The sequence below is a fragment of the Carcharodon carcharias genome, chromosome 2 (assembly GCF_017639515.1).
Source record: "Carcharodon carcharias isolate sCarCar2 chromosome 2, sCarCar2.pri, whole genome shotgun sequence".
NCBI classification, from domain to species: Eukaryota; Metazoa; Chordata; class Chondrichthyes; order Lamniformes; family Lamnidae; genus Carcharodon; species Carcharodon carcharias.
In genome coordinates this window covers 42,575,243-42,598,038 of record NC_054468.1, presented here as the reverse complement: position 1 = coordinate 42,598,038, position 22,796 = coordinate 42,575,243, and the positions used below count along the sequence as shown (strand labels likewise).

The 22,796-nt window shown below is 38.5% G+C and overlaps 1 protein-coding gene across 2 annotated transcripts in view; it reads right to left on the bottom strand.

Moving 5' to 3' along the window:
• Positions 1-22,796, bottom strand: part of dis3l2 (DIS3 like 3'-5' exoribonuclease 2) — a 289,427-nt gene that overhangs the window by 167,996 nt on the left and 98,635 nt on the right. For both annotated transcript variants that reach the window (XM_041176034.1, XM_041176033.1), the window contains one exon: positions 5,425-5,504. In XM_041176034.1, coding sequence (XP_041031968.1) covers positions 5,425-5,504 — 80 coding nt within the window. The remainder of the gene's footprint in view (positions 1-5,424; positions 5,505-22,796) is intronic.

The window sequence follows — 22,796 nt, the reverse complement described above, 5'->3', positions numbered from 1 at the left end:
GGCTCACAGTATGGTGCATTTGCATGAACTGGAAGCTACATATATTAATACACAAGGCCCTGTTCTTTGCAGACAGAATGAACATGTACACATTTTGCATCTGTTTCAGCTAAACAAAAGAAATGGCAGCCATTCAGTGGTTCATTTCCCAAGGCAATATCTTAAGCAGAGTCAAGCTGTCTGGTTTAAATTTCAAACAATGCTTGGCAGTTAACTGTCAGTCGCCACATGCTGGTGCATTCACCATGGCAACACCTCTACCAATCTGAGTACACTTGCCAACCAATCAGTATTCTCTTCTCAGACACTATAAATATGTTGTTTCCCCTGACATTCGTATTTTCTTGAGAACTGTCCTGATGAGTACAAGATGAAAAGCTTTGACAAAAAATGTCTCTTTTTCAGCAATACTCAGGTTCTGCACTACAAACGACTATTAGAAATAAGGGAATAAATGCTGGTCTTTACAGCAATGTCCACATCCCATGAATGAATTTTAGTCACGTAGAACCTCATCTCCGGTCAAATGTGACACCAAGGTTGTGAACAGGTTGGCTCAGCCTTAGGAGTTGTAGTCAGGGGATGGGGAGCAGAGCTTGTGGTGATGATTGAAGACAATGGCTTCAATCTTCCCAATATTTAGTTAAGGAAATTCATGAGCAGACCGACAATTTATAGATAATAGAGTGGTTGAGAAAGGCAGCGGTGAGCAATGTTCCCACTAAGCTGCGCAAGTGTCTGACAATGCACTAATTGTATAGGTATTGCAAAGGGCATTCAAAGATACCCCTTTTAAGGCATTGCACAAGCATGGCTGCACGAAGAAATTTAAAGGCACCACGCATTGAAATAAACAGCTTGAGCACAACTAAAATTTAGGGGTATAATTGTTCATTACCAATGTTCATGAGCAAACAGGGACTGTTTTCAAATGACGTAATGTCAGAATGTATTTAAGAATAGGAGGCGTCCCGAGGATAGATCCTTGGGGGACACTAGAGGCAACAGTGTAGGAGCAGGAACAGAACCATTGCAGGTTTCTCTGGCTATGAGTTAACAGATAAGAAGACAACGAGTGCCGTTCACCCAGCTGGACAATGATGGAAAGGCATTGGAAAAGGAGGGTGTGGTCAACTGTGTCAAAGGCTGCAGACAAGGGGAGGAAGAGTTTACCTTTGACACAGTCACATTAGTTGTAGTTTGAGATTTTGATAAGAACTATTTTGGTACTAAGGCAGGGGAGGAAGCCGGATTGAAGTGATTCAAACATGGTGTTCCGGAAAAGGTGGGATCAGATTTGGGAGACAACAATACATCTAATGACCGAGAGGAAAAGGAGATTGGAGATGGTAAGATATTTTCCAAGAACAGAGGTCAAGGGATTTATTTAAGGAGATGTGATGACAGTAGAAACATAGAAAAATAGGAAGGGTAGGTTATTCGGCCTTTTGAGCCTGCTCCGTCATTCATTATAATCGTGGCTGATCTTCTATCTCAATGCCATACTCCCACTCTCTTCCCATACCCCTTGATGTCTTTAGAGTCCAAAAATCTATTTATTTCCTTCTTAAATATATTCAGTGACTTGGCTTCCACAGCCCTCTATGGTAGAGGATTCCATAGGTTCACCACCTCAGTGAAGAAGTTTCTCCTCATCTCAGTCATAAATGGCCTACCCCGTATCCTGAGATTGTGACCCTTTGTTCCAGACCCCCCAGCCAGAGGAAACATCACCCCTGCATCTACTTTTTCCAGCTCTGTCAGAATTTTATACATTTCAATGAGATCCCCTTTCATTCTTAGAAACTACAGTGAATACAGGCCGAGTCGGCCCAATCTTTCCTCATACGGCAATCCTGCCATCCCACGAATCAGTCTGGTGAAACTTCGCTGTACTCCCTCTATGACAGGTACATCCTTTCTTGGGCAAGGAGACCAAAACTACACACAATATTCCAGGTATGGTCTCACCAAGGCCCTGAATAGCTGTATTAAGACATCCTTGCTCCAGTACTCAAGTCCTCTCGCAATGAAGGCCAACATACCATTTGCCTTTTTAACTGCTTGCTGCACCTGCATGCTTGCTTTCAGTGATTGGTGTACAAGGACACCCAGGTCCCTTTGTACATCAATATTTCCCAATCTATCATGCCGTTCTGTTTTTCCTACCAAAGTGGATAACTTCATACTTATCCATGTTATACTGCATCTGCCATGTATTTGCCCACTCACTCAACTTGTCTGAATCACTGAATCATCAGCAAGCTTGGAAATATTACATTTGGTTCCCTCATCCAAATCATTGATATGTATTGTGAATAGCTGGGGCCCAAACACAGATCCCTGGGGTACCCCACCAGTCACCGCCTGCCATTCAGAAAAACGCCCATTTATTCCTACTATCTGTTTCCTGTCTGTTAACCAATTCTTAATCCATGCCAATATGTTAATCCCAATCCCATGTGCTTTAATATTGCACACTAACCTCTTTTTTGGGACTTTATCAAAAGCTTTCTGAAAATTCAAATACATCACATCTACTGGTTTTCCATTACCTATTCTGCTAGTTTCATCCTCAAAAAAACTCCAGTAGGTTTGTCAAACATGATTTTCCTTTCATAAATCCATGTTGACTTTGTCTAATCCCATTGATATTGTCTAATCCCATTGATATTTTCTAAGTGTCCTGTTTTCACATTCTTTATAATAGACTGTAGCATTTTCCCTACCACTGATGTTAGACTAACTGGTTTGTAATTCCCTGTTTTTTTTCCCTCCCTCCTTTTTTAAATAGTAGGGTTAAATTTTCCACCCTCCAACCTGCCAGGACTGTTCCAGAATCTGCAGAATTTTTGAAGATGACAACCAACGCATCCACTATTTCCACAATCACCACCTTTAGTACCCCTGTATGTAGATTATCAGGTCCAGGGAATTTATCGGCTTTCAGTCCCATTAATTTCTCCAGCACTGCTTTTTTTTTTCAGTAATACTAATGTCCTTCAAGTTCTCCTTCTCACTAGACCTCTGGTTCCCTGGGAAGTTATTTGTGTCTTTCTCCATGAAGACAGAACTAAAGTAGTTCTTAATTGCTCTGCCATGTTCTTGTTCTCTATTATAAATTCTCCTGTTTCAAATTGTAAGGGACCAACATTTGTCTTCACTAATCTTTTTCTTCTTACATACAGTACATTTGAAGGATACCCAAGTACTTGAGGAGTACCTGAGAAAAGATGGCTGTTTGCAATATCAGCTAATGTGGGAGCCAGGAGGTTATGTGGTTAGTAGTTTAGATGGATTAGGATCAAGGAAGCAGGGAGTGGGTCTCATGGACAACTAAATTTCTCCAGACCCAGCCTGCCTAAAGCATTTTCTGAGGACAGAATTCTAAAGTTCTCCCTGCTGCTCCTTTAAACTCTCACCAGATAACTTTTCAACTTAATTTTTGGTCTGTTTGCTATTACTTTTTGATACTTTTAAACTATTTAAGGCATCATATTTTCCCTCAACCTCTTCACATCACATCAACTATTTCAAATTTCAATTCACATGAATATATCTAATCACAAAGTTCAATACAAATTAAATCCCATTCACAGCCAATTCATTTAAAAGGTGGTTATTTTAACATTTTCCTGTTTCATTAGATTATTTGTCATTTAAATAGCTTAGTTTTAAATACAGAAATTATTAAAATGTGATACAAAGATTAGGTAAATCATGACTTTGAGTTTATTTTATTATCCAAATTTCATCTTTCATTATTTTTAAAATCCCACAAATTAATGGTAGTGTATTCATGAATATGAGACATGACACCATCATATATAACTATAATAATATTACCAAGGATACAGTGTAAATAGACAACAACATCAACAACTCCACCAGAACATCAGCTACACATTAGTGACAGATTCTATCCTCTGACTCATTGTTGGTAATGCCACAGACTCATTGTTGGTAATGCCACAGGAGATGAACTAGTTTAAGTAATTGTATTGCAGCAGTACCACTCAGTCTCACATTACGGAAATGATATAGTAATTTCTTTTCCCTGAACAAGCCCATGATAAATGTAAATTCTTTCTGCATCGACATCAGTCAGAGCTAAATTGTGGAACTATATTCACTTATAATACAAAATTCAGGAAATCCACAGCTGAATCAAGGAAAGGGTGGTTATGATGCCTTTGACAGGTACACACCCAAACAGTCATAACCAGTCTGGTCTTTTTACAGATTGTGTCTGGCCTGCTCTGTATTCTTGCATCTTAGCATTTTTGTTTCAAATTTAAAGCATATGTAATGTTTCCTTCTTTCTTTCCCTACAATTTAAGCATCTTCTAATGAGGAGACTTTCATGCTAACAGTCACTTCTTCAAAGATGAAAGGTAGCTTATCCAACAGTTCATGCTTGCAATGGGCCTTAATAAAAATAATTTACGAATGTGTGAAATCCTTATGTATACAATGCACAAGTACTGTATTTTCTATACTCTAGAGATGACAGGGAAATAGCAATTTTATTTCCACCAAAATGAAAGACTAGGCTCATTTGGAACCTTTCCACTTGCTAAGGGCCTGGATTTTACAATGTAATGATGACAAACCCATCAACATTACTCCACAAAAACTGACAGCAACTTCTGGAGTCCGCCCACATGCAGGATAACAGGCAATTCCAGAAGTTGCTAGCAGTTAGTGCATATTCTTGAGATCCCCTGGAACAGCAATCAATGGGAAAGTTTCAGAACTGACGACAGCCTCTACTTTTACACCATTAGTCTCACTGCAAAGGTTCTTTAAAAAGTTAACCTTTTTAAATGTGGTGTGACTACATTTTTTTACAGCACACTAACTTCATAATTTCTATTAAGCGCCCTGAGAAGTTAATTTTATATTTATGGAATGTCAAAGTTTTCCATTATGGTAAAAATTTATGTTTTAAAAAATATATATTTGAAAATCTTTATCTTTATTTAAGCTTCTCTCTTAATCCAAGTGTAATCATTTATTTTGCTATTTGAAAATCTATATTAATAGTGGAGGCCTGTGCATGGATACTTCGCTGTGCTTGGCTGCTACGTGCTAAGACATGCCCTTGACTTAGTGCCAGATTTAAACTGCTGTCAGGAAAGAGGGAAACCACGCCACAGAAATTGCTGGATCAGCGTGGGCAGCTTTCTTTGAGGTCAGCAACAAGTGCCATCGCTTGACTCTTGAATGCGAAATCTAGGCCATGTTGTTTCCTCAATCTTGGTAACAGAAACACTGCACTTGTCTCCACTTGGTGCTCTATTTAAAAGTCATGTGGTTTTGCCATTCTTATATTTTTACATTTCTTTTCAAATGGAATACAAAGTAATATCAAATTTTCATTAATGAATTTCAAAAAGAGAGAAGTTCAAAAAAGAAACATACCATCTGGGAGTTTGCAACAAGATAGTGCGTCATCCAAGTCTCTAGCAGTGGCTGGATCAATCGTGAATATGCACTCTTGCCTATTGAAAAAAAAATATCAAATTTTCTCATCTTGCAATATCTTATAGCTAATACAAAGCAATTACAAGTTTCTAGAAAACGGCATAGGAAATTGTTAGATGTTATGAATGTATCATTATGCAAATCTTTTGAAACTTCTTTACAGAAATCCAGTTTTGTCAATTGCAACTTTGAAACTTGAGACAAAATAATTTATGGCTATGACCTTACTGTTACAATAAAGTACACGAAGTTTCAAAGCACAAGCAAAGCCCCTTGCTAGAATATGAACTCTTCCAAAGGTAGATTTTAGTTATTTTACCTCATTAATTGAAAAATTAGAATTTTGGATTATCAAATATGGCATGGTAAAACCCACTCCTATTCCTGCCTGAAATTGATACTGATCTCCACTGGGGTGGAGGAGATGACATTTGACCAATCTCAGCTGTACTAATTGGACAAGGAAAAGGAGGAAAAGATAACAATCCAAAGATAATTTCTTCATACTTCATTCATAGGAGCAGGGGTAGGGGATTCAGCCCATCGAGCCTGCTCTGCCATTCAATACAAGCATGGCTGATCATCCACTCCAATGCTTTTTTCCCCCACACTATCCCCATATCCCTTTATGTCATTGGTATTTAGAAATCTGTTAATCTCTGCTTTAAATATACTCAATCACAGCTTCCACAGCCCCTGGGGCAGAAAATTCCAAAGATTCACAACCCTCCAAGTAAAATAATTTCTCCTTATCTCAAGATGACATCATACTTGAATATTATTTCATTCCTTATAGTAAGGTTCCATTCTGAGATTTCTACCACATTTAAGATTCAGTTTTGACAAGTGCAGTACATAGCTAGTTAAACTTTGTCCTCTTGGATAGTCCACAGTAAATATAGCCAATGATAAGTCTCATATTTAAAAATTAAATCAAGCAGATTAAATTAAGAGCTTTTCCTATGACATGAGTAGAAGTGTCTAAGCGTCACTTCTGTGGTCAAAAAATAGATCAGATTTGATTTTGATATTATTCAGAATTGTTACATTTTTATACTTTTAAAAATTGATTAAATTAGCCCATCGTATTGACTTCTATGCCTTCAAATGTCTTGCTGAGAGTTTGTTACAAGGATTCAACCTGATTTATAAGTTTTGATTTCAACTGGACATTTTATTCCCTGAAAGGTTGACAGTTTTCAACACATCTGGAGATTGAGAGCATGTACATGAATTTCCCAGCATACATCGGCTGACTAAAGTAGAGTGTTTCTCCCTCATCCTGTTAAAATTTCAGATGTCTCAGCTTTTTCCAAAAGACTGTGAAATAAATCAGATTGAATTCCCAAGCTTTATTTCAGGCAAAAATTTGGCACAAAACTCAGAAACATAACAGTGAGGAGGTTATAAGCAGATTTCCAGGGGGGACAGACTGGTGAAATGGGTAGATGAAATTTAATGCAGAGAAGTGTAAAGTGATGTATTTTAGAAGGAAGATGGAGGACAGGCAATAAAAAGAAGCTAAACGGAACAACTTTGAAGGAGGCATAGGAACAGAGAAACTTGGGCTTTCACACACAAATCTTTGAGGATAGCAGAACAAATTGATAAATCTGTTTTTAAAAAAAGCATAGGGGTCCTTGAATTTATGAATAGAGACAGGCAGTACAAAAGCAAGGAAATGATGCTCAACTTTTCACTGATTAGGCATCAACTGGAGTATTGTATTCAATTCTGGGAAGGATGTCATGGCCTTGGAGCAGTGTTGAGGAGATTTACTGGAGATGACAGGCTTCAGTTAGTTGAAAGATTAGATAAAATTGAACTGTAATTTTTAGAGCAAAGAAGTTATGGGGAGATTTAATAAAGGTATTGAAAATTGAGAAGTTTTGAGAAGTGTAAATAAGGAGAAAATGCTTCCACTGGAAGGAACGTCAGTGCTCCGAGGACACAGACTTAAGATAATCAATAACAAGGACCAGGAAAGAAATTAGCAAAATTTATTGTAAACAATCACTTAGTAGTACAGAACTTGAATTTTACTGAAAAGAGAGACATGTTGGCAAAAGGTTTCGTTTTGCACTCATCAGGCCAAATGCAAGAATGCCAAATTTCAAACAATCACAGCAATTTATACTACAGAAAAAAAGAACATAAGAAATAGGAGGAGTAGGACATTCAGCTCTTTGAGCCCACTTGGCCATTCAACGAGGTAATGGCTGATCATCTACTTCAACACCATTTTCTTGCACTATCCCCATATCCCTTGCTGTTTTTAATATGTAGAAATTTATCAATCTCAGTCTTCAACATATTCAACAACTGAGCTCCAACAGCCCCCTGGGGCAGAGAATTCCCTTTACATCAAGAAATTCCTCTTCATCTCAGTCCAAAATGGCCTGCCCTTTATTCTGAGACTGTGACCCCTGGTTCTAAGCCTCCCAGCCATGAGAAGCATCCTTCCTACATTTATCCTTTCAATTCCTGTAAGAATTTTGTATGTTTTTCCTATCAAAGTGGATAGCCTCACATTTCTCCATACATTAATCCATCTGCCAAATTCTTGCCATCTCGCTTAGCCTCTCCAAATCCCCTTGAAGCGTCTTTGCATCCTCCTCACAACTCACATTCCCACTAAGTTTTATGTCATTTGCAAGTTTGGAAATATATTACATTTAATTCCCCACATCAAAATCATTGATATAGATTGTAAATAGCTGAGGCCCAAGCACTGATCCTTGCAGTACCCCACCGGTCACAGCTTGCCAACCTGAAAACAACCCCCATTTATTCTTACTCTCTGTTTTCTGTCTGTTAACCAGCTTTTAATCCAAGCCAGTATATTCTGCCCAATCTCATGTGCTTTAATTTTGTTTACTAATCTCTTGTGTGGTACCTTATCAAAAGCTTTCTGAAAATCTAAATATTCCACATCCACCAGTTCCCCCTCATCAATTCAGCTCGTTACATCCTCAAAAAACTCCAACAGATTTGTTAAACATGATTTCCCTTTCATAAATCCATGTTGACTCTGCCGACTCCTACCCTTATTTTGTATGTGTCCTGTTATCACATCCTTCAATATAGAATCTAGCATTTTCTCTACTACTGATGTCAGGCTAACAGGTCTGTAGTTCTCCATTTTCTCTCTTTTTCTCCTTTCTTACGTATGAACAAGGAACAGGAGTAGGCCATTCAGCCCCTCGAGCCTCCTCCGATCAGATCATGGCCGATCTGATAGTAACCTGAAATCTGCATCCCACCTACCCCCAATAACCTATCAGCCCCTTGCTTACCAAGAATCTATCCACCTCTGCCTTAAAAATATTCAAGGACCCTGCTTCCACCACCCTTCCAGGGAGAGAGTTCCAAAGACTCATGACCCTTAGTGAAAAATTTTCACCTAATCTCTGTTTTAAATCGGCAACCCCTTATGTTTAAACAGTGACTCTTAGTTTTAGATTCTCCTACAAGAAGAAACATCCTCTCCACATCCATCCTGTCATGACCCCTCAGGATCTTATATGTTTCAATCAAGTCACCTCTTACACTTTTAAATTACAGTGGATACAAGCCTAGTCTGTCAAGCTTTCCTCATAAGACAACCCACCCATTCCAGGTATTAGTCTGATAAACCTTTGCTGAACTGCTTCCAACGCATTTACATCTTTTCTTAAATAAGGTGACTTATACTGCACAAAGTCCTTCAAATGTGGTCTCACTAGTGCCCTGTCCAACTGAAGCACAACCTCCCTACTTTTGTATTCAATTACCCTCGCAATAAATGATAATATTCTTTTAGCTTTCTTAATTACTTGCTGTACTTGCATACTAGCATTTAGTGATTAATGCATTAGGACACCAGGTCTCTCTACACCTCAAGCTCTGCAATCTCTCACCATTTAGATATTTTTCTCATTTCCCATTTGCCCATATTATACTCCATTTGCCAGATCTTTGCCCACTCACTTAACTTATCTATATCTTTTTGTAGCCTCCTTATGTCCTCTTCACAACTTACTTTCCTACATATCTTTGTTACACCAGCAAATTTGGCAAATTTGACTTGTTTCCCCACTTCCATTTCCTGGTTTATAGCTGCTTCTGGGATGTTGCTTGTATCCTCTATAGTGAAAACTGATGCACGGTACGTGTTCAATTCATTTGCCATCTCCTTGTTTCCATTATTAATTCTCCAGACTCACTTCCTATCGGACTCAACGCTCACGTTAACTTTTTTTTTTCTTAAATAGTGGGGTTACATTTGCCACTTTCCAATCTGCAGGAACCATTTCAGAGTCTATAGAATTTTGAAAGATGACCACCAATGCATCTACTATCTTTGCAGCTGCCTCTTTCAACACTCTGGGATGTAGATCATCAGGTCCAAGTGATTTATCTACTAAGTCCCATCAATTTCTGCAGTACTTTTTAAAAGACTAATAGTAATATCTTACACTTCCTCATTTACACTCGTCCCTTGATTCCCCATTATATCTGGGAGATGTTCAGCATTTTCCTTTGTGAAGACACACAAAGTATTTGTTTAGTTTCTACGCCATTTCCTTATTTCCCCATTATAAATTCTCCTGACTCCACTTGTAATGGAGGCACATTTGATTTTGCTAATCTTTTCTTTTTCACACACCAATATAAGCTTTTACAGACTGTTTTTATGTTTCTCCCTCGTTTACTCTCATTCTACTTCTCCTTTCTTAATCTTTTTCTTACTCCTACTTTGCAGGACTCTAAAATGCTCCCAGTTCTCAGGTTTACCAGACTTTTTGGCAACTTTCTACGCCTCTTCCTTTGATCAAATGCAGTAACTGGTTTCTTTTGTTAGCCAGGGTTGGAACACTTTCCTTGTTGGGTTTGCGCATTAAAGGAATGTATTTTTTGTTGTAAACTATGTATTTGCTCTTTAAATGTTAGCCATTACCTATCTATCATCCTACCTTTTTAACATAGTTTCCAATCTACCATAGCCAATTTGCCCTTCATACATTCATAGTCTCCTTGTTTAAATTTAAGGCCCAAGTCTCTGATTGAACTGCATCACTTTCAAACTTAATGCAAAAATTCTTATCTTATTATGGTCACTCTTTCCTAAAGACTCCTTTACAACAAGATTATTAATTATCCCCTTTTTCATTGCACAATACTAGAGCTAAAATAGCATGTTCCCTAGTTGGTTCCTCAATATACTGTTCTAGAAAGCCATTTTGCATATATTCCAAGAATTTATCCTCCACAACATTAGTACTAATTAGATTTACCCAGTCTATATGTAGATTGAAATCCCCCATGATTATTGTTACCCTTGTACACTTACCTCTAATTTCCTGATCTATACTGTGATTTACATTACCACTACTGTTTGGTGGCTTATAAACAACTCTCACCAATGTTTTCTGCTCCTTGCTATTTCTTAGTTCCACCCAAACTGATTCTACATCTTGATCTTTAGAATTAAGGTCATCTCTCACTAAAGGGAAATATAGGCTCCCCAAGCTCTCGGGCAATTCAAATAATTACGTAATGAGTGATGATGATCTGAAATGCACTGTCTAGAAGGGTGGTGGAAGCAGATTCAATAGCAAGTTTCGAAAAGGAATTGGATATACGCTTCATAAGGAAAAATCTGTAGGGCTATGGGGAAAGTACAAAGAGCGAGATTAATTGGTTTCAAAGAACCAACACAGGGTCAAGGAGCTGAATGGACTCGTGCTGCATTGCATAATTATTTGAAAAGTCAATTAAAATATTAAACACTGCTTTCTTTCTATTAAAAACTGCTCACTTAATGAATAATGGTGATTAATACATTTGATTAGCAGCAGCTACGTTTTCCTTGCTCAGTTAAAACAAGAAAATGTATCGATTTTAAAAATGTACGAAGGTTGAAATTTTAGCAGATTCCTTCCTCTTCAGAACCATTTTGTGATTTGGCAATTGTTTTTAACTGTATAAAGTAAAATGTCATGAAAGCGATAAAGTTTTGAGGTCATTTTTATTTCTTTGTATAAGTTAACATTTATTATTAACATTGGTTTAAGTGAGGCGCCAACAAATAGTGTACTAAATACTTTAAGGCAGGGAGGCAAAAACAGGAACAGGAGAATAACCATGAAAGTTTTGTAGAGTTGTAAAGTTTTTCCAATAACTGTTGACAGGTCTCAGAAGGAAGCCGGCAGATTAAATACTTCTGGGAGGTAAAGCCGAAAAACCTGTAGTGCAAAAGCTGCATGGGTGAGGGGAGGGGATGGCAGTTCGGGTCTCCTTCATCAAGACTCCTCCCCAATTAGACTAGGTCCTGCTCTCCAATACATGCCAAATCCTAGCAATCACCTCAAATGGTACCAGATTCAGTTGCCAAAGTCCCAAAATACTTCCTCAGTCTTGCTGGGTGCCAATATCACAACCCCAGTGTTATAAAAGGCACTAAAATTTACTTTCAATGCTCCATGATGCAAGAGCATGCCTAATGCTGTCATTCCCTGTGACCTGCCAAACTTATGTTCTTTGATCCTAGGAGACTTCTCCCAGTGATTCCAGGTTCCATCCCTGTGTTCACAGAACCAGTGTCTGCAGTGTTATGTAACCCAGAGGATTCCTTGCCAATTGCAGAGTATTCCCCAACAATGATAAATTACTGGTCCCTACTTGGCATAATTTTGTTACAAAACCTCTGATTCACATTACATTATATATTTGAATCCCTAGGTGTCTCAGTTCACACACTACCATCTTTCCCAAGCATATATGACCATACATTGCTTTTTTGTCTTCCAAACTGTACAACATTACTTACTTCTGTATTTTCCCAGGTTGCCTATCCTCTGCTTGTCTTTCTGAGCATTCTTACGGTCCTCTTTACATTACAACAGTGATTACACTTCAAAAGGTACTTCACTGGCTGTAAAGCACTTTGAAACATCGTGAAGCCATGAAAAGTGTTAGTTAAATGTAAGTCTTTGTTATTTAATGTTAGCCAAGTCACTTAGATTTTTATGTTGCCAAGAAATGTTGAGCTTTTGTTCCCCATAACAAAGTTCAAATCATCTATATATACTGAAAATAAAATCGTAGTTAGCACTGATATTTAGGAGACACCGCTTAAAGCTATTATGGAAATGAGAGTTTATGCATATATTAACATTAGTTTAACTGTTATTTTCTTATGTTGCTTCTTGAACAAGCTAAAGAACAAGAGAAAGTCCCAAGAAGACCTTCTAGTCAAAGGAAGAACAGGAGTCTGGAAAAGGTCCTGTTAAGTGAAGTTAAGAGTGAGGAGCAGAGGAAGGCTCCAAGCTTAAAGGGAGAAAGCTGCAGGATGCAGACTTAAAGCAAAATAGGCTTCAGAGAAGCCAGAAGATTCGAAGAAGCAGCACCTGAAGCAGTGCTGTTCTGCTGGTCCCGCTGAGTATCTGAGAGACCGCACGGAAGGCAAAGCTTGAATGCATATAGCGATCCATGGGAGAGGAACAACGGAAGGAGAGTTCAAAACCCTGGAGATGGACCTCTGTGGAAGGCATCTGAGAGAAAGCGTTGTTTGGCAGAAGATTCCCAAATGGGTTAAGATTGGATTTGGAGACTCTCTCATGTGAAAGACAGAGTTCAGTGAGACTGGTGGCTCATGGTGTGACAAGTGTCTGGGGCAGTTGATGAGGGATCCATAAGCATCAGTTTGGGATGGCATCTGTTATTTGGTTTCAGAGTGTGGTGTGCCTGATCACAGGTCACCTATTATTTAGACTGTGTACTTCCTGTGAACATGAGAGTATAAGATAGCTTTTGTAACTTGTGTTATCCTTACGAAGCTGCAAAGGTATAGTTGTGGATGAAGGAGTATGGTCGTACAGTTAATATTTTCTTGTTTAATAAATGTTTTGTTCTTTTGTTAAAAGTTCATCAGGTGACTCCTGTGACTGTTCAGTGGCCACCCTCCATGTTTCTAAACAAAAAATATAAGTTAGGATTTATGAAGTCGGGTTCCACCCTGGGATCTGACTTATCCAGTAGTAACACCAGCTGGGACCATAAAGTCATATCAAAAAAAAGCAACAGTCTTTGCACTGAACCTTGGGGAACACTGTTTACCATCCTCCAGTCTGAAAAACAACAATTTGCCATCTTTCCTAAAACGTGGTGACCAGAACTGGACACAGTTAAGCCAATTGTCCTGAAGCCAATTTTTTATCCAATCTGACACTGCTATTCCAGGATTCTCAATTTTGTTAAATCAGTCTATCATGTGGTACTTTTTCAAAGGCATTCTTAAAATCTACATTGACAATATCCATTGCATCCCCTTTATCAATCTTCCCAGTTATTCATCAAAACATTCAATTAGATTAAGCACAATCTGCCTTTTACAAATTTTACAGTCATTCCAATGCAATTTTCCTGTCAATTCCCACACCATCTTGGCTTCTACTGATATTTTGTTGGCACCCTCTCCTTAGTAAACATCTATACAAAGTATTAAGTATTCTCGCCTTGCCCTGCACCTCTAACCATATATCTCTCTCTTTGTCCCTAATAAGACCAACTCCAAATCTGCTTACTATTTACGTGCTGGTAGAAGATTTTTGGGTTCCCTTTTATGTTAACTGCCATTCTAGTCCAAATTCTCCCTTTGCCAGTTATAATTTTTCTTCACTTCCCCTCTCACTTATTGTATTTGGCCTTGTTGTCATTTGAAGAACTCACCTGAAATATACCATACACCTCTTTGTTTCATCATATTCACCATGCCTCCTTCCTTGTTGAACCAAGAACATACTGGTCAAGGGAGTTCTCCTGAACACATTTCAGGAATTCCTCCTTTGCCTTTCCCTTTAGTCTAACATTATCCCAATTAATAATTGGATAATTAAAATCTCCCAGTATCACCACTCTATCATCCTTGCATTTCTGTGATTTCCCTGCAGATTTGTTCCTCTCTCACTCACTATATGGAGGTTTATGGAGTACTCTCACTAGCCTCTTCATTCCAATTTGGCCCCTCAACTCTGGCCAAATGGATTTTGTCCTTGTCTGCTCAAGGACATCTCTTTCCAACACTACAATGTCTTCCCTAATCAGTACTGACCTTTTCCTATCTTTTCCGTACACTTTGCATTTTTGAATATTAAGTCCCAGTCCTCACCATTTTTAACCAGGTTTCTGTTATTGCCCCAATATCATATTCCCACACTGCTATCGGTACTTGTAGCTCATCAACCTTATTCACTGCACTTTGTGCGCTTGCATACATGCATTCTAAAACTGCCTTAGTCCTTCTTAGTTTGCTCCTATCCTTTGGGGTATAATTTCTTTCTCCAATACTATCCAACACCCTCACTCATTTATGTATCCTATTTGTCTTTTCTACTTCTATATGCTGGTGCCCATCTCCCAGCCACACTAGTGAACCTTGCGAGCACATTGGTCCGAGTCCTGTAAAAACTGAAAAATTGTGACCAGTGCCTCTGGTACCTTCTCCCTGATTTCTTTCAACAGCCACTGATGGACATCAAGGCCAGTGAAATGTCCACTAAGTTCCTCTGTTTCAGAACCCAGTCCTTTTCTACAGTTAGTTCCATCAAATGTTTCCCATCTTTCTCTAGAATACCTACATTCTCACTTCTTTTGTGAATATTAATGCAAAATAGTCTATCTCCCTCTCTCGTTGTCAAGCCTGCAGTGATTTAGGTGCTAAGCTCTATCTCTCTCCTCCTACAGTAAGAGGTTACTTAAAGCAACCTCATTAGGCAGCCTTTTGATCATATGTACTAACGTCTCCTTCTTTGGCCTTGTCAGTTTTTGTCTGAAACCCCTCCAGTAAAGCACCTTGGATAGTTTTACTACTATATAAATGCAATTTGTTATATCTTTCTCCCTGAGAACTGGACTGCCCCTTATTCATCTCTGATTTGATCTCGCCCTCTCTAAACATTTACTTTTTATATCTTTACTATTTATTTTACTGGTATTTGTCATAATCAATTTTAGCTGTCCTAATCAATGTTTTCACATCCCTAAACTTTTTATTTAGTTTCTTTCTTCATTTCTACATTTTATATACTCCTTATGATTATCCTTATTATTGGTAACTATACCCTTATCATATATTTCTTTTTCAAGCTCGAGTTGAATTTTACACCATTTATTTATGGATCTCCATAGCATCATGCAACCTCTGTTTATCTTATAGAAATATCTTCAATTTTGCACTATATGCATCGCATATTTTAAGATTTTCCACTGTTTATGCTTCAACTTGTTTGCAAACTTTTTTGTCTTATAATTTTGGCTAGGCCACACTTTATCTCTGTACCTTGCACGTTTTCAGTCCGGCAGTCCTATCTGACTCTTCATTGTCTTTTAGTCTTAAATTGAACTTGACTATGTTTCAATTACTGTTTTCTAACTGTTCACTTACTCTCACATCAGCAGTTTTCCCCAATTCATTTCTCAGAACAAAATCTGGTACTTTTCTTTCTTTACATAAAAAAAATAGGAAACATAGCAAATATGAGTAGGCCATTCAGCCCTTCGAGCCTGCTCCACCATTCATCATGACCATGGCTGATCATCCAACTCAATAGCCTGCCCCCACTTTCTCCCCGTATCCCTTGTGCCCAAAGAGCTTTATCTAAGTCCTTCTTGAAAACATACAATGTTTTGGCGTCAACAACTTTCTGTGGTAGCGAATTCCACAGGCTCACCACTCTCTGGGTGAAGAAATTTCTCCTCGTCTCAGCCCTAAATGGTCTACCCTGTATCCTCAGACTGTGACCCCTGGTTCTGGACTCCCCCACCAATGGGAACATCCTTCCTGCATCTACCCTGCCTAGTCCTGTTAGAATTTTATAGGTTTCTAATGAGAACCCCCCCCACCCCAACCCCCATTCTTCTGAACTCTAGTGAATATAATCCTAACCGACTCAATCTCTCCTCATACATCAGTCCCGCCATCCCAGGAATCAGTCTGGTAAACCTTCGCTGCACTCCCTCTATAGCAAGAACATCCTTCCTCAGACAAGGAGACCAAAACTGTACACAATATTCCAGGTGTGATCTCATCAAGGCCCTGTATAATTGCAGCAAAACATCTCTGCTCCTATACTCAAATCCTCTGGCTATGAAGGCCAACGTTCTATTTGCCTTCTTTACCGCCTGTTGCACCTTTATGCTTACCTTCAGCGACTGGGGTATGAGGACATCCAGGTCTCGTTCCACATTCCCCTCTCGCAATTTATAGCCATTCAGATAATAATCTGCCTTCCTGTTTTTGCTACCAAAGTGGAAAACCTCACATCTATCCAACACTATACTGCATCTGCCATGCATTTGCCCACTCAGCTTGTCCAAATCACACTGAAGCATCTCTGCATCCTCCTCACAGCTCACCCTCCCATCCAGCTTTGTCATTTGCAAATTTGGAGATATTACATTTAGTTCCCTCATCTAAATCATTAATATATATTGTGAATAGCTGGGGTCCCAGCACCGATCCCTGCGGTACCCCACTAGTCACTGCCTGCCATTCGGAAAAAGACCCATTTATTCCTACACTTTGTTTCCTGTCTGCCAACCAGTTTTCTATCCAATTCAATACACTACTCCCAGTCCCATGCGCTTTAATTTTACACGCTAATCTCTTATGTGGGACTTTGTCGAAAGCCTTCTGAAAGTCCAAATAAACCACTGGTTCCCCCTCATCAGCTCTATTAGTTACACCCCTGAAAAATTCCAGTAGATTTGTTAGGCATGATTCCCCTTTCATAAATCCATGACTCTGTCCGATTCTGCCACTGTTTTCCAAGTGCTCAACTATTAAATCTTTTATAATGAACTCTAGAATTTTCCCCACTACCGACGTCAGGCTGACTGATCTATAATTCCCTGTTTTTTCTCTACCTCCCTTTTTAAATAGTGGGGTTACATTAACTACCCTCCAATATGTAAGAACTGTTCCAGAGTCTACAGAATCTGGGAGGATGTCCACCAATGCATCCACTATTTCTAGGGCCACTTCCTTAAGTACTCTGGGATGTAGATTATCAGGCCCTGGGGATTTATCGGCCTTCAATCCCATCAATTTTCCCAACACCATTTCCCCTCTAATACTGATTTCTTTCAGTTCCTCCCTCTCACTAAAGCCTGCGTTCCCCAACATTTCTGGTATGTTACTTATGTCCTCCTTTTTGAAGAGAAAGCCAAAGTACGCATTTAGTTGGTCTGCCATTTCCTTGGTCCCCATTATAAATTCCCCTGTCTCTGACTGTAAGGGACCTATATTTGTCTTCACCAATCTTTTTCTCTTCACATACCTATAGAAACTTTTACAGTCAGTTTTTATTTCCCCACACTCTAGTATTCTATTTTCCCCTTCTTAATCAATCCCTTGGTCTTCCTTTGCTGAATTCTAAACTGCTCCCAATCTTCAGGTCTGTTTTTTTTTTAGTCAATTTGTATGCCTCTTCCTTGGATCTAATACTATCTCTAATTTCCCTTTTAAGCCATGGTTTGGCCAGCTTTCCTGTTTTACTTTTGCGCCAGACAGGAATAAATAATTGTTGCAGTTCACCCATGCACTCTTTGAATGTATGCCATTGCCTATCCACCAGCATCCCTCTAAGTAACATTTCCCAATCAATCATAGCCAACTCGCGCCTCATACCATCGTAGGTTCCTTTATTAAGATTCAGGACCCTAGTCTCAGAATCAACTACTTCACTCTCCATCTTGATGAAGAATTCTATCACATTATGGTTGCTCATTCCCAAGGGGCTTGCACAACTAGATTGCCAATTATTCCTTTCTCATTACACAATACCCAGTCTAGAATGGCCTGTTCTCAAGTTAGTCCCTCAATGTATTGGTCCAGAAAACCACCCCGTATACATTCCAGGAATTCCTCCTCTATGGCAGTGTTATTAATTTGATTTGACCAATCTTTATGCAGATTAAAGTCATAATTACAAATGTTCCTTTATTGTATGCGTCTCTAATTTCCTTTTTAATGCCATTTCCAACATCGCCATTACAGTTTGGGGGTCTATCTACAACCCCCATTAACGTTTTCTGCCCCTTAGTGTTTCTCAGCTCTATCCATACAGATTCCACATCGGCGGAGCTAATATCTTTCTTCATTATTGCGTTAATTTCCTCTTTAACCAGCAATGCAACTCCGCCGCCTTTTCCTTTTTGTCTGTACTTCCTAAATACTGAATATCCCTGGATGTTCAGTTCCCGTCCCTGGTCACCCTGCAGCCATGTCTCCGTAATCCCGACTATATCATACCTGTTTACATCTATTTGCGCAGTTAATTCATCCACTTTATTGCGAATGCTCCTTGCTTTAAGGCACAAAAGCCTTAAGGCTTGTCTTTTTAACATTACTTGTCCCGTTCCCACTTTTTCACTAAGGCCCTGTGTGATTCTTGCCCTTGATTTCTCTGCCTATCACTTTTCTTATTCCCCTTTTTGTCTTTTGTTCTTGTCCTTGACTCCCCCTCCTCTGACTCCTTGCATAGGTTCCCATCCCCCTGCCATTTTAGTTTAAACCCATCCCAACCACTCTAGCAATAAATAAATATTAAGGAATAGAAACAAACTAATCCAGAAAGCAGTCTTGGATGCATTCTAAAAATGTTTCTCCACTTTGACCAGCTGAATTAATTTTATTTGTCCATTTTCAAAATCAGCCAATGTTATCACCCTATGGCTGTTACTTGAACTATCTGCAAATTTCTAAGTCTAGCCTCACCTCTACTTTTTGCTGACCTATAGTGCACACAATAAATTGTGACATTTCCCTTCCTATTTCTTAACCGTGTCCATTATGGATTCTGTCATAACACAATCTCTTAGGACGTCCTGACATTTTAGCACTTTGTTAGTATCCATCACTAACACCGCCAAATCATTCCCCTTTTCCTCACCCACTCTCTGCTCCATTTGTCAGGTCAGAAGATAAAATCTGCCACCATAATGATAGTAGAAAGTGTCAGCCTTGGCTCAATAGTAGCATTTTTGCCTTTTAACCAGAAGTTCGTGAGTTCAAGCTCAACTCCAGAGACTTCAATGCACATAATTTAGGTTGACGTTTCAATGGAATACTGTGGGAGTTCTGTACTGTCAGAGATGCTGTCTTCTGGATAAGACATTACGCAGAGGTCCGATCTGTTCTCTCAGATGGGTAAGCCCATGACATTATTTGAAATACATTAGGTGTGTACTCCAGGTGTCCGTGCCAACTTTTAACCTTCAAACAACACCTAAAGAAGCAAGTGACCTGGCTATTAATTTTATAATTTGTAAATTGCTTTGGGCTGTCATGAGGTCTTAAAAGGTACTGTATAAATGCAAATTCTTTTTCTCACGTGTGCTAGACGGTGGCTAAGTAACTTTGCTATCTGCAGAAAATGTCGACAGCATTGAGCAGTCAAGTGCCTAGAGGAGGGTAGTGAGCCTTTGATAGAGGAAGAAGTGCAATGAAAGAGAATATCATCTAATCCTCAAGTTATTTTTTTCTAACTTTTTAGTTTTGTTTAAATGTGTAGCATTGACACACATATTGCTCAATCTTCCAGAATACAGGCCCCACAATTTTTTTTCTAACTTTTACCATTTAATTTTTTTTGACATCCACTGCCCCTTCTGCAATCACATTTTAAATCAAAAACATCTGTGTCTGCAACATCCCCACCCCTCCCCAAACATGCACGGCAAAGAGCAACTGGTGAGGGAGCAAGGCTTGAGAAATGCCCAGAATGCACTCGGGCACTTGTCAATGCAGGGATACAACAGGGCATTTTTTGCTTTACAAATTGCCATTAATTTCATTATTTGCGACATCAGAAAATGGCCTTCTGTTTCACAGCAAAATCTTGAGGTTTCAGAGCACTTTCTCATTCATGAGTAATGTGCAATTTTACTTCAAAGTTGTATCTCTTTCAACTAATTTATAGGAGTTGGTCCATCTGTTATAGTGAGAAAAACTGATCTCACTCTCAAGTCACAGAAAGCGGTGTCTGCTTGTATGGAGCCACTCAAATGGCAGGACCAGTCAGCATGGAAGTGACACATTTCAAGGAAACTAGAAAGAAAGTGTACAAACTGGCCCAATGTATGGGCAGGGCAAATGCATGCTATGGCTAGGGATAAGGTCCAGCACTAGTCAGATGGCAAGTGATAGTCCTACAATCCAGCTGTAGGCCAAATACTCAGGCCAAAACCCTCTTAGATTGCAAACAAAAGCTTGTGCATCAATCTCACCAAGTTTTACCCCAAGACCAGGAAAATCACATCTCTATCCCTACTTGACACAGGATTTTTATATTTTCTTGTTAAAATGCATTCAGTTGAGATGTAAAAGGACATATTACCCGGGATTAATGAAATAAAGATAGATTGCCAGCAGAAAACACATTCAAAGCTAAAACCTGAATGTGAAATTTGAAGCCGCAATCAGCATTCTTCAGGAAAACCTACCTAAATTTAGAGATATTTACTTTGAACATAATGCAGCCAGTTTTACAAAATCAGAGTTAGAATCAAATAATTTAAATCTCAATTTAATATTTAATGCTAAAACAAGTAAAAACTTAGCAGGCTTTTTGCAAACTTAAGATGAGTAGTTGGAAGATAATAAATATTCAAAAAGTGCTTTCCTTTTCAGTTAAAACAAGTTCAATTTTTATTACCAGCACATAATACTACAACTGAAACAAAAAAACAAGTGTGTAGTATTCTGGGCCAGGAGTTAATTTCTTTCTATAGTATTCAGAGTGAGGCTCATCAGTTTACAATGCAGATACAATTCAGCTTCAATCTGAGTAATATACAATTACACTATTTAAAAATCTGTTTCAAGTTCCATTTGCTTAAAAGAAAGCATAACTTGTTTTATTTGATGTATCCATGGCTACAGTATTACTAAGCAAAAAGAAACGACTATCCATAGGCTCATTCGTTAGCACCTGAAATATGTATGTGGGAGTGCTGCCCTTCCAGTCCCAAATGTCGATATCCAAATCACTGAATTCAGTTCAAAAATGTTAACTAATTTGGTAATGAAAAAGAAGGGAGTTAAAATGAAAACACAAATTCTTTTAATTAATTAAAGATTGCTTTCTCTTTGCATAAATATTACCAGAATTATCTTTCTCTACCATTCCTTAGTTATAGCAAAACGAAACATGCACACGCACATTTAGTACATCCATCCACTCAAAGCAAAAATATAGATCAATTTTAATGAACCATTTCAACATTGCTTGGTATTAGAATTCCATACTTGCCTAAAAAATGGAAAGTGTTTCCATGATGGGAACATCAAAATCCATTCATACATATCTTTAAAAGTTGCAGATCGATATATATATATATATATATATATATATATATTATAGTGCATTCCTGTTAATTACGTAAATTGAATCAATAAAGTGCTGCACTACAAGTGTCAAATACAAATGGGCTTGAGGTATAGTCTGTAGCAACATCATGCCAAAGGCTAATTGTTTTATCAGAATTAACCTTTCAGGAAATGGACGGTTCAATTTACAGTCAAAACTACAAGTTACTGTTTAATAAACATGATTGTATTTCAAAATTAATATAAGGTAACTAACATCTAATTGTTCTGCATAGTTTGCTTTGAAAGACTGTTTCATGATTTTTGTATTTTTCTTCTAGGATATCATATCTATCTTGCCAAGTTTGCCAAAATATCTCTGCACCTGAAAGCCATCATACTAGCTGCTGATTGCTGTCCAAAATCTCGTCAGTTTTCAAATTACTGCTTACTTGCATGTCTCACACAACACAGATTACCATAGCAACAAGAAAACTCTCCAAATATTGCACTGAACAAAGGAAAGCTCAATATCAGTATTGTAATACCTCTCAAAATGTTTTACAGCTTTTTTGCAACTTGGGATTTATTTTAAACTCTTTCTGCAGTGATCTAATTACATTAAAATTGTAAATCCACTTCATATGAAGTTAGCATGGATTTTGCAGATATCCAAAATGGCTCAATTTGACTTTAACACATATTGGCAACCTTCAATCTTGTGAGATGATGGTTTGCACTTTGCTGCTCCACCCTCAGAATCATAGAGGTCGACAGCACAGAAAAAGGCCTTTCAGCCCATCAAGTCTGTGCCGGCCAAACTACTAGTGCCTAACTATTCTAACCCCATTTTCCAGCACGAGGCCCATAAGACTTGTATGCCATGGCATCAAAAGTGCACATCCAAATACTTCTTAAATGTTATGATGGTTTCTCCTTCTGCCACCCTTTCAGGCAG